General features: G+C 36.7%; 1 protein-coding gene across 1 annotated transcript in view; it reads left to right on the top strand.

Annotated features, from left to right (window-relative positions):
• Positions 1-13094, top strand: part of TLN2 (talin 2) — a 237371-nt gene that overhangs the window by 56718 nt on the left and 167559 nt on the right. Inside the window, exons 17-18 of the mRNA XM_051980927.1 lie at positions 8204-8371; positions 12411-12705. Coding sequence (XP_051836887.1) covers positions 8204-8371; positions 12411-12705 — 463 coding nt within the window. The remainder of the gene's footprint in view (positions 1-8203; positions 8372-12410; positions 12706-13094) is intronic.

The raw sequence follows: 13094 nt of genomic DNA, 5'->3' as shown, positions 1-13094 counted from the left end.
TGGGTACAAAAAGGAAAGTTTTGGGTACATAGCCTAATATTCTTCTTAGATACTACTCAAGACCTAATTTCCCTTTTGTCTTCCCTCTCTTCTGTCTTTTTCCACCTTCTCCATTGGGTGATCCTGCAGACATTGACCACACAGTTGTGGGAATTCATTGTCCTTTCCTTGGATATCTGTCTGTCTATGAGTGTATGCTTCTTTGATATTGTGGTTGCTTCTATTTCTAATAGATTAGTTTTCATCTCATTTCTTATATATAAACACACACACAGAATTAGAGAATTGGGACAAACCTCAGTATCCATCTTGCTAGTGAGTGGCTTAGTCATTTCAGTTGTGCCCAACTCTTTGTGACCTTACTGGGAATTTCTTAGCAGAGGTATTGGAGTACTTGACCATGTCCCTCTCCAGCTCATTTTTCAAGATGGGAACTGAGGCAAAGAGGGATAAGTGACTCGCACAGAGTCACATAACTACTAATTATTTGAAGTCAGATTTGAACTCAGAAAGATGTCTTCCTGACTCCAGGTCCAGTACTCTGCCCTAGCTGCCTGAGTAGTCCAACCCATATCAAAAAGGAATTCCTTCTATATTATATCCTGCGTGTGAGCATCCACACATAGCATGGTATAGTGTAAACAGAACTATATTTGGAGTTAAAGGACCTATGTTGAAACTCTTCCTCTACCCTCTGTGTGCCTTTGGCCATTTTATTCTGGGCTCATTTATAAAATGAGGGGGGATGCTCTACACTTCATCTGAGGTCCCTTTAAAGGTGTCCATTTGTGATCCTGTCAACTCTCACATGTGTGTGCACACACACGTACACACAGAGCTAAGTGCTGCATTGGATAGAATACTGGATTCAGAATAAGGAAGACCTCAATTCAAATCTGGCCTTAAACACTTGACTAGTTCTGTGACCCTAAGAAAATCACCTATTTACTGGTCTGCCTCAATTCCTCATAAAATGGGCCTGCCGCCCAGGGTTATTAGATACAACAAGATAATATTTATAAAGTACTTTGCCAACTTTAAGCTCTATATAAATTCTTGCTATTAGCTATCATTATTATGTTTATGCATACAATATCCATATGTTTTAAATCTGTCTTTTGTATTTGGGGAAGAGTTCGTGATTTTATATACTGTCCAACTCTAAAAATATCCAAAATAAAAGCATATGTGACCCTTTCCTTCCTGAGGACATGGTGTGTCTGCCGGTGAGCATCTCCAGGCTCTATTTGCATCTTGCCTGATATATTGCCAGCATCACCATTTTGAAGCTTTCAGAATGCTTTTCTGCCTACTCATTATAGATGGGAAGGAATCATGAACATAACATAGTGGGGTACCAAAAGTAGGAGGCCCCTCTTGGGAAACCTCTCTCCTGCAAACCAGGAAACCAGTCACTTATGCTGGCTGATGGGAGGAACAAAGGAAAATGCCTGGTAACAAAACCCAAGGCCAACATTTGCTAGATTATGGAGAAAGCAAGGGAGTTCCAGAAAACGACCTCCTTCTGCTTCATTGATTCCACTGAAGCCTTTGTATGGATCACAGCAAAATGTGGCAAGTCCTTAAAGAGAAGGGAATACCAGACCACTTTACTTTTTTCCCAAGGAACCTGTAAGTGGGCCAGGAAGCAATAGTTGGAACCAAACATGAAATGACTGATTGATTTAAGATTGGAAAAAGAGTATGACAAGGCTGTAAACTGTCACCTTATTCATTTAACTACTATGCAGAGTACATCCTGTTCAATATCAGCTCTGAGTCAAAAGCTGGAATTAAGGTTGCTGGGGAAAATATCAGCAGTCTCAGGTATGCAGATAATACAACTCTGATGGCAGAAAGTGAAGAGGAATTGAGCTTCTTGGTGAGGGCAAAAGAACAGAGGCAAAAACTGGCTTGAAACATGGATCCTGGCACCTGGTCCCATCCCTTCTGGCAGAGTAAGAAGTGGAAGCAGTGTCAAAGTTGTATTCTTGAGCTCCAAGATCACTGTAGACAGGGACTGCAGCCACGAAATTAAAAGTTGTTTGCTCCCTGGAAGGAAAACTATGGCAAATCTGGACATTTTACTAAAAAGCAGAAGCATCACTTTGCTGGCAAAAGTCTGTATAATCTAAACTATGATTTTTCCAGGAGCAGTGTTTGACTGTGAGAGTTAAACTGGAAGGAAAACTGAGCACCACAGAATTGCTGCTTTTGTGGGTTCAAGACTTTTGAGAGTCCATTCAAAAGGAAAGATCAAATCAGTCAAAAATCAAAGAAATTAGTTCAGACTTTATTTCAAATACTGAAGATGAAGCATAAATACTTTGGTTTCATAATGAGGAGACAGGACTTATTAGAAAAGACCTTGATGTTGGGAAAAATTGAAGGCAAAGAGAATGGGGAACACCTATGACAGATAGTGTCATGGAAACATGAAACAGGAATTTAAGATTTTGAGTTGGTGGAATTGAGAAGAACTTGGCATCATGAAAAATGAGACACAACTAAACAATAACAAAATCTCTTATCTCTAACAAAAAGGCACCTGTTCCTTTTCTCTAATTTTTATATTTTCAGAATAGAACCCCATTCTCTGTAGTTGACTACATTAGAATTACAAATTTCTATTGTACAGGGAAGCCAAGAAAGAGTTAAATAGATATGGAGTTGGGTTTCAAATTTACTAGTACTTAAATGAGTCAAATCCATTACCTTTCTTCTCCTAAAAATGTCCTTTTTAAACTCTCTGGGGGTATTTTAATACTGAGAAGATTATACAGATTATCTCTAAGGATTTGAGTTGAAGTCAAAAATTATTCCAATTCTTTGAGTCAACTATAATAGCTAATATAGTGTGTGTGTTTCTGTAGTTAAGTCAATTAATGGGACTTACTATTCATGAGCTCTTTAAAACACTCTTTATTATTCAGCACTGAATTTTGGTACTTGTGTGCATCAGGGCTATGAAAGACATTGAACAATTAAAAAAAAAAAAAACCTTTATCTTAACTCTTGTTCTATTTTCTCTGTAAAATGAATCATTAGTCTGTATTTGCAATTCCCAAACTTTTGAGTCTCAAGACTGTATCATCATACTCTTAAAAATTATTAAGGACACCAGATAATTTTTGTCTGTGTGGGTTTTGTCTACTGATAAGTTAAGATATCTTTGTATTACTTTGAAAATAGTTTTGATCTCATGGGCCCCTTGCAAGGGGGCTCCTCTTCTCTAGAGTCCCTGCTCCACATTTTGAGAAACTACTGACCTAGATAATCTATACCATTCTTTCCAACCATAACCCTCAGTCTAAAAATGTAATATTCAGAGGGATCTCCTATATAAATGAGGAATGGGAATGGACTTCTCAGTCACAGAGAAGTACTGAGCAAATGTTGACAATGGTTTTTACTCTACTTATCTCTTCACAGAAATTGCCCTCAGCTTTCAGTACAAAAAGCTTTGTTTTCCCTTGATAATCCCTTAAGGGAGCTGATGACACAGTGGACTGGCCACTGGGCTTGGGTTGGGAATACCTGAGTTCAAATATTGCTTTAGACACCAGCTTTAGTACCCTACTACTTAATCACTATGTGCTTCAGTTTCCTCAACTGTAACATGGGCATAATAATAGCATCTCCCTTGCAGCATTGTTACAAGGATCAAATAAGATTTATAAAAAGTGCTCATTCAATACCTGGAATAGAGTAGGCAGTACATAAATGCTTATTTTTTCCCCATCTTCTTATGAATAAAACATACACTCAGAAAAACCTAGAGCCACCAGGAACTTAGCCCAAGAGAGCAACCAATGGGTATTCCCAGTGGATCCAAGATGGTACAAGTCATCCGAGGCCATCCCCAAAGTCTAATCAGGCAGTAAGCATTTATTAAGCACCTTCTACATGCTTAGTCCTATGCTTGGCATAGGGAATACCAAGAAAGAAAAAAAAATTAGTCCCTACTGTGAAGGAGCTCACAGTTTATTTGGGGAAACGTCCTGCAAACAACTAAGTACAAATATGCCATTTTTTATTATCTTTCAATTGTTTCACTTGTTTCTGATTCTACATGACTCCATTTGAGGTTTTCTTGGGAAAGATACTTTAGTGTTTTGCCATTTCCTTCTCAAGCTCATTTTACAGATGAGGAAACTGAGGCATATTAGGTTAACTAACTTGCCCAAGATCCCATGGCAAATAAGTATCTGAGACCAGAATTGAACTCAGGAAGATAAGGCTTCCGACTCCAGGGATGGGCTAAAGAAAGAACAGGGAGCTGCAGGCAGGATCCAGCGAGGCTGAAGAAAGACCCTTTGCCAAATCCAGTCCATGCATTCCCTACAGACAAAGGCAGGAATCCAATATGGGAGTATCCCCTGAGCCTGGCAGCAAGCAGGAAGGACCCCAGGCAGAAGCTTCAGGCTTACAGAGAGGCACCTCCAGGAAGAGCTCAGCAGAGATTTAGCCCCAGAGTCTCTGAAAAGAGGGACCTTTTGTGGTCTACCATACACAGAACCATACACAGGCATTCAGTTGCAGAGACTGAATCTCCCAATCTAGTTATCGAGGTAAAAAAGATGAATAAACAAAGGAAAATTCTAATACTACAAATAACCCACCCCACTGGAAATCCAGGAAGAATCAGAGAAAAAAAAAAAAAAAGATTTGGTCACAGAGACTATAAGAATACCTGGAAAAATGAAACTGGAGATAATAGAATGGAACTATTAGGAAGGAAAGAATAAAAAGGAAAAATAAGGGAAATGGACAGCATAGAATAGAACCTCATCCAAGACTGAACCTGAGAGTTAAAATGGGCCAAACAAAAAACAATGACCCAATATGATAACAAATATTTCAAAAGACCCCAAGGGAAAAAAGAAAATGTAAGAAAAATTACATTAAAGATACTGACTGCTCTCCTCCTCCTTCTCCCCTTCTCCCCAAGGGAGGGGAAAAACCTGCTCTAATTTTAGAGCTCTAAAGTGCTTTTCATTATCAGATGAACTAATGGAGACCTCTATTCCCAGTTCTCTCTGGGGAAGGGAATGCCTTGACATTCTTATTTAAAATAAAAATGGCTTGTCTATTTTGGACGAGCATTTCTAAATCAAATTGAGTTATATCATTACTGTTCCCTCAAAGCCTTGCTTTTCCCCAAATTCCCTATTTCTCTTGAGGGTACCTCCATTCTTCTAGTCACCCAGGTTGCAATCTCAGAGTCTTTCTCTCACTACACATATCAAATGGGTTGCCAAGTCTTATCTTTTTTATCTCCATAATAATCTCTTTCTGTCCATTCACAGTTGCAACCTAGTTGAGATCCACTCATCTGGAATATTGGAATGGTTTCCTAATTGATGTCCCTGCCTCCAGTCTCAGCTATCTCCAATTAGTTCTCTACGCAGCTGCCAAAGTGATATTCCCAGAGTGCATGTCTGACCATCCTACTCTCCTGCTCCATAAACTGTAGTGGCTCTTTATTACCTCTAAAACCAAATACAAACTCTTCTCTTTGGCTTTCAAAGACTTCCCAACCTATCTTTAATCTTTTCCAGGCTTATATATTACTCTCCTCATATAACCCCATCCAAAAAATTGGCTTTTTTGTTGTTTCTAATATATAGAATTCCATTTCTTATCTCTATTCTTCTGCTCAAGCCACCCCTACATCTAGAGTGCACTCTTAAAAAAAAAAATTCTTTTTTAAAATTTCAAACTTAACACTCATAAAATAAAACCATTTCCATATACAAAATAGAATGTACATTAACAGAATGTACTTGAAAATTTGATTCTCCAATAAGTAAGGCTTCTTTTTATTTTTAATATATAATTTTTTTTTCCAGTTACATGTTAAAACAATCTTTTTACCTTTGTTGGGTTTTTTAATTTTGAGGTCCCAATCATATCCTTCCTTCCCTCCCCTCTTCCCTCTTTGAGACCATAAGCAATCAGATATAAGTTGTGCATGTGGCTTCCTTTTAATTTTAAGTAATAATAAATTCCCTGTGTAGCTTTCAAAAGTGTGCTGCTTGTATGTGTTTCTTTCTGGGTTGTTTTTTTTTTTTGTTGTTCTTTTGATTTTTTTTAATGATTCCATGATCTTCTTTTCTCATTTTGTTGGGGGCTGGAGGGAAAGAGTAGTTATATCCTATCATTAGTGCTCCTCTCCTTCCCACGTCTTCCTCACATTGAAAAAAAGTCAAAACAAAACTTTTAAAACAAATTATCATGTTGCCCTGATCTGAAAATCTTTCTTTTTCTTTCTGCACCTTAAATCTATCAGCTCTCTGTTAAAAGAGGTCACACACTTCAATCATTCCCCTGAAATCTGTTTGGATTGATCAGAGTCCTTAAGTCTTTCCAAGTTGCCCATCTTTAACCCTGTTGTTTTCCTGCTTCTCCTGTGGTTTCAGTTCAAGCTCATGCACATTTTCCAGGTCTCCCAGAAACCATGCCTTTGGTTGTTTTGTTTAGGGAAGTGTCCTCCTTTCTGACCTCCACCTTTTAGAGTTCCTACTTTCTTTCAGATCTTAGTTCAAACACCACTCACAAACAATGAGATTGTGTTTTCCTTGGATTGATAATGCCTCAGTCTGAAAGTGACCTTGTATTTTCTGTATATTTACCTGTATGTTCACATATCTCGCTAGACTGCTCATTTTGGTTTTTCTCTTTGTTTTCTTAATACTAGCAGGATACTTTGCACATAATAGGAATAAGTAATGCATATGATCCCTTATACATAGTAGGTACAAACAATAAATGCTTATGTTTATTTAAGTCTCTTAAAATATGGAAAATAAACCAAACCTAACATTTGTTAATCAGCAAACGAGGCAGCTGGGTGACATATCTAGTTTAAGAAGTGATATTACTCTTTATTCCACAGATGGAATACCCATTTCACTCTATCTCAGCAAGACAAGGGCTAATCATAAACACTATCCTTTGCCAAGTGTTTCCTGTTTTATGAGAGTTTACAGCTGTCTCCTTCTTTAGTCAGAAGGTGATAGAACACGTTTTCTCTTTTCTAGTTAAAAATTTTTTTTTCTAGTTTCCATCATATTTGATTCCTATCAAACAAATCCCAGAAGACATGACTAACTTTAAAACAAACTGATTCCTTAGAATCTATATTTAACTTCAGGATACCATGTCTTCCTCTGAATGTTTTATATCATCCTCTGGAGGCTGGACTCTTCATACTTTACTAATGAAAACTTCAAATGCCTAGGGAAACAGTGATCCAAAAAGATTATTTTTTCCATGTTTTCAGTGAAACATTCACCTAGTGTGGCCAAATATTACAGATGGTATTTATGAAAGTTGGTTATGTTTTCAAGTTTGTTTTTACCCACCATCAGAAGCAATATGAAAAGAGATTCGGAAGACCTGAATTCAAGACTCAGATTTTCCACTTTCTAGTTTGGTTTTGAATCATTCATATACCTTTTCCTGGCCTCAGTTTCCCTCCTCAGTGTTGGACCACATGGATGCTTATTAATTCAAAGGAAATGTTTTCTGTTCTTACTACTGTAGAATAAATAATAATAATAAAGGATTTATCTTATCTCTTCACAAAATTTACCTCAAAACTTACCTATTTAAAAGATTATCTTAAACTTAAAAGGTATAATCTTCAAAAATTTTGCCTGACTTGCTTCTCTCCCAACCTAATCTTGTCTTCTAGTACTGAACTCCTGAACTATTGATAACTATTATTTTGAGACTGTTGAGCAGACAGTGGTTCATTGAATAGAATTTAAATATTTACTGTTCTCAATATCATTTGGGTTAGAAAATCCTGAACTGATTTGATTCTGATTTAATTCCTCAAGTCCCTTTCTACTATAATATTCTATCATTTTATTTATAGAGTATATTGGAAAAATGGTTTAAAAAATTAAATTGGATTAAGGACTTAATTCTAAATGTCTGGTACATGTGAACCAGTTATTAAAATGGAAACCCTTTCTCCAAAATTGATTTATTTCAGACCACTTATTGGATGAGAAAAATAATATGATGTGAGGATTGCAAGTCTTCCTATTTTGTGACCGCCTTCTCTTTATATATTTTTTAAAAACATATTTAGGAAAGACTCATAAACACACAAGTAAATCTCTCATTTTATTTCTGGACTACAAAAAGAAGGAAAGGAAAAATAAAAGAGTATTCTTTGCTTTTTTTGCAGGATGTACTGATGAGTTTAGCCAAAGCTGTTGCTAATGCTGCCGCCATGTTGGTGTTGAAAGCAAAGAATGTTGCCCAGGTGGCAGAAGATACTGTTCTGCAGAACAGAGTAATTGCTGCTGCAACCCAGTGTGCCCTCTCTACCTCCCAGCTGGTAGCTTGTGCTAAGGTAAGGCTGTAGTTGGCTCTTGAGTTTCCACTCTTGTGGCTGTTGAGGACTTTGCTGATTTTCATTCAGAATGTTTTTGAGTATCTCCAGGTGGCTTTGGTGGGGTTGTGTTATTCCCTTTATATCTTCTTCAAACTGTGACTAATGCACAAACTCTTAAAGTTGGTACCTTTCCTTGGCATCCTAAGGCAACTAGGTGATGTAGTGGATAGAGTGCAATCAGGAAAAGATTTATTTTTATGAGTTTAAGTCAAGCCTGAACCACTTACTAACAGTGAGACCCTGGGCAAGTCACTTCACCCTGTTTGTTTTAGTTTTCTCATCCACAAAAAGAACTGGAGAAGGAAATGGCAAGCTAGTACAGTATCTTTGCCAAGAAAATTCTAAATGAGGTTATGAAGAGTCAGATACAATTTAACTTAGTAACAACAAAGGTGTTTGCTTATATCCTAGATTTTACAAATCTAGTTTTTCCAGTTCTTTATCTCAAATTCTGTTCAGAAAAGGTTTCTGAATTATGTAACTCACTCTTGTAAAAGTACTGGTAGTCTCTTATATGCACTAATGCTAAGTGAAATGAGCAGAACCAGGAGATCATTGTGCATGACAACATCAATATTATATGATGATCAATTCTGATGAGCGTGACTCTTTCTAACAATGAGATGATTCAGGCCAGTTCCAATGATTTTGTGATGAAGAGAGCCATCTATACCCAGAGAGAGACGACTGGGAACTGAGTGTGGATCACAAGATAGCATTTTCACTCTTTTTATTGTGGTTTGCTTGCATTTTGTTTTCTTCCTCGTTTACTTTCCTTTTTGATCTGATTTTTCTTGTACAGCAAGAGATTTGTATAAATATGTTTACACATATTGGATTTAACATATATTTTAACATGTTTAACATATGTTGGATTGTTTGCCATCGAGGGGAGGGGAGGAGGAGAAGGAGGAGAAAGTCTGAAACACAAGACTATGCAAGGATCAATCTTGTCAAATTATCCGTGCATATGTTTTGAAAACAAAAAGCTTTATTTTAAAAAAAAAAGTATAGGTAGCCTTGAGTAGCCATAGTGTTTTTGTGATGAGGACAGGGAACATGAGTCTCTTAAAAAGTAACATATGGAATTCACTGATCTGAACTGCATGGCCTTAAATATAATAAAAGGCTTGACTTATTTTTGCTTTGGCACATAAGGATTAGAGTATCTCAATTCTAAAACAAATTAACCAAGAGTTAGTAGATAGGGACCTATGTAGTCTCCCTGTTAAGGAAGGAAAGCATCTTGGAGTAATGAATGAATAGTTGGGCTCAAAATTGGGAGAATCTGAATTCAAGTCTCTCTTCTAAATCATCCTGACTATTTGATCCTGGACAGGCCCGTGGCATTAAACTCAAATAGAAACTGGTTCCTGCAGGCCACATATTGACTTAGAAAATCACAATTATTGTTATTTATTTTATTTTAATTAAGTATGTCCCAATTATATTTTTATTTTATTTTTATTTTACTTTATTAAGCATTTCCCAATTACATTTTCATCTGGTTCAGGATAGAGCTTATGAAAATAAGCAGAATTTAACACTTCTATTCTAAATAGTTCTCTAAAAGTCTAAATTGCAGGTATCATCCTCCTTTAGTAGAAAAATTTACTCACTTGGATGTTCCATATACTAAGTGAATCATAGTTCTAGCCTCTATTCTGCCCCCAAACTTTTAAGGAAATGAAAAGTTTATACCACAGATGATCTACACCAGGGTCCTCAAACTTTTTAAATAGGGGGCCAGTTCACTGTCCCTCAGACTGTTGGAGGGCCGGACTATAGTAAAAACAAAAACTTTGTTTTGTGAGCCTTTAAATAAAGAAACTTCATAGCCCTGGGGGAGGGGGATAATTGTCCTCAGCTGCCGCATCTGGCCCGCAGGCCGTAGTTTGAGGACCCCTGAATTCTACACAATTATTTTTGTTAGCTCTGCTAAGATATAACTGACTTTTAGGGGAAGAAGAGAAACTTGGTACTTGCTATTGTTCCTGTGTGTCCAATTCTTCATGACCTCCTTAGATCACAGTACATCGGTACTGTCCATGAGGTTTTCTTAGCAAAGATACAGGAATAGTTTTCTATTTCCTTCCTCTCTGTGACTTGCCCATAGTCACACAGAGAGTAAGAGTCTGAGGCAGGGTTTGAAACTCAGGTCTTTTACTCCAGGCTCAACACTTTATCCACAAAACCTACCATGGGACTGTTTTGTTTTATTTTTGTAAAAAGAAAACAACTTAGTATTTTGTCTGTTAATTCCCACACATTAAACTTGTTCCAGATGTTACTCTTGAAAAGAACTTGTATTAAGAATATCAAAAAGGTTTATTTTTGTGTTGTTCTGGTTAGTGAAGAAATATCATAGCTTTCATTTAGTAATTTTAGGCAAATAGGTTGCATTGTGTTTAATCATGAGAGCATTGGACTTGGAATCAGGAAGATCCACATTGGAATTTGACCTCAGATATTTGCTCAGAAATCATCTCCTATAAAATGTGTTAATTATAACACCTTCCTCCCAAAGTGATGGAGCCAATGAGAAAATATTTGTAACATGCTTTGCAAATCTTAAAATACTATTGTTTATTTGAAGGAACTTCATTTTTTAGAAAGAGGAGAGTGGTGAGAATACTATCTCTTGCTAATTGGTGTTTATAATGATGGCCCTAAAATGTAAGATCCTGAAATGCCCTTAAGAAAGTTTAAATAATGTTCATTATATTTGAATAGATTTTATTGCATTCTAATTCAATCTGAAGTAGTAGAGCATCTCATTCAAATAATGAGAATGTTTAATTAACCAGAATACGTTATTTCTTAACTATTCTGTATAAATTAGAATTTACTATCTTTATTGGATTGGGGAACTAACATGGTAGTTGGCTTGCAAAAACTTTTCACATGATTTGACACTTAATGAGTTTTTTAGTGAAATTTTTTAAAAGGCATTTTAGGTGTACTTAGATATTGTTGATCTTGCCATTACATATTCTCAATGGGCAATCAAAAAATACATGTTGAGAGACTTGATATAGAACTACATGTAGTTTTTTTTTTTTTTTTGATTATTTGTGGGCTCAATTTTAAGTGTTGCAAATTCCTCCGTTGAATATACCCACTTTCTACAAAATATATGCAAAATATACTATACAAAGTAATATACAAAATATACAAAAATAATATATATATATACACAAAAATAATACTCCAGTTAATTTGGGATTTATCTGCCATTTTGAATTATCTTTGCCATTGCTTCCCTTCACTGTCTTAGAAATTTGAAAATTGATAACATATAAATGTAATAATCAGTATAGATGTGTATTAACTTTTGCTTAGTGATTATAAAATAGATGAAACCAATTAGACAATACTTTCAGGAAGAGGCAGTCTTGGACTGAAATTTTTTTAAGTTAATTTTTTCATCTCATTTTTATTAATATCTTGTTCTTTTATCACTTTCTTTACTTGTATCACAGTTTACAAAGCTTAAAGCATTATATAAAAGTTAACTGATATTCATATAACATTTGATGGTAGGGATTATTTCAGTCTTTGTATTTGTAGCTCCGGTGCCTAGCACGCTTCCTGCCACTTATTAGGTGCTTAATAAATGCTTGTTAAATGGTTGATTTTCAGCTATATGTGTCTCTAATTCCCTTATCCAGTGAGCCATCCTTTGGGAAGAGGGAAGATTTCAAAAAAGGAAATTGTTAATTTCCTATAATTGTCAATATATACAACATTCCATATTTATAGGCACTCTTGTGATCCACTTTAGCAAAGAAGGGACAGTGGTGGCTATTGTGGACTCTTTTTGAGCCCAAATTTAAAGATAAGAAGCAGGCAGGGGGCCATCCTCACGGATCTTATACCTTAATTTATGGAACCTAAACCAAATCTAAACTCGTAGCGTATTCCAAGGTGTTCGCACATAGTTGGGATTGATTAAAACCGCCCTGTAGTTCCTGTATCTCTGTGCCTCCGTTTGCAGGTGGTGAGCCCCACTCTCAGCTCCCCCGTGTGCCAGGAACAACTGATTGAGGCTGGAAAACTTGTCGACCGGTCAGTGGAAAACTGCGTCCGAGCCTGCCAGGACGCCACAGACGACAGCGAGCTCCTGAAGCAGGTCAGCGCAGCAGCCAGCGTGGTCAGCCAGGCCTTGCACGACCTCCTGCAGCACGTCCGGCAGTTTGCCAGCCGAGGGGAGCCGATTGGCCGCTATGACCAGGCAACTGACACCATCATGTGCGTTACTGAGAGCATCTTCAGCTCAATGGGAGATGCTGGTAAGTGGATTTGAGTGGGATGTGTTTATTTCTTGGTTCCTCTAAAATTTTTGGGCAGCTATCATGTGAAGAGAGAGAGGGAGAGAGAATTACTCCGTATATTATAAAGATGTCTCTATTTATTGCAAAAACTTCAGAAAGTTCATTACAGGAATTACGCTGAAATTGGGAGCAACTCTTTATTTCAAACTAACAGATGTGTTTCTCTTAGCACTACTTATTAAGTGATAGCATACAACTTTTTTTTTACATTTTCTGCATCTTTCATGAATAATTTAAAGCCAAAAGATTTTTTTCACACCTTTAGTAGGGGTGTGTGTGTGTGTGTGTGTGTGTGTGTGTGTGTGTGTGTTTAAAAATGAAAACTTACACAACCTCCTCCTCCTCCT

Source organism: Antechinus flavipes, chromosome 2 (genome assembly GCF_016432865.1).
Source record: "Antechinus flavipes isolate AdamAnt ecotype Samford, QLD, Australia chromosome 2, AdamAnt_v2, whole genome shotgun sequence".
Taxonomy (NCBI): domain Eukaryota; kingdom Metazoa; phylum Chordata; class Mammalia; order Dasyuromorphia; family Dasyuridae; genus Antechinus; species Antechinus flavipes.
This window is presented reverse-complemented; position numbering and strand designations above follow the sequence as displayed.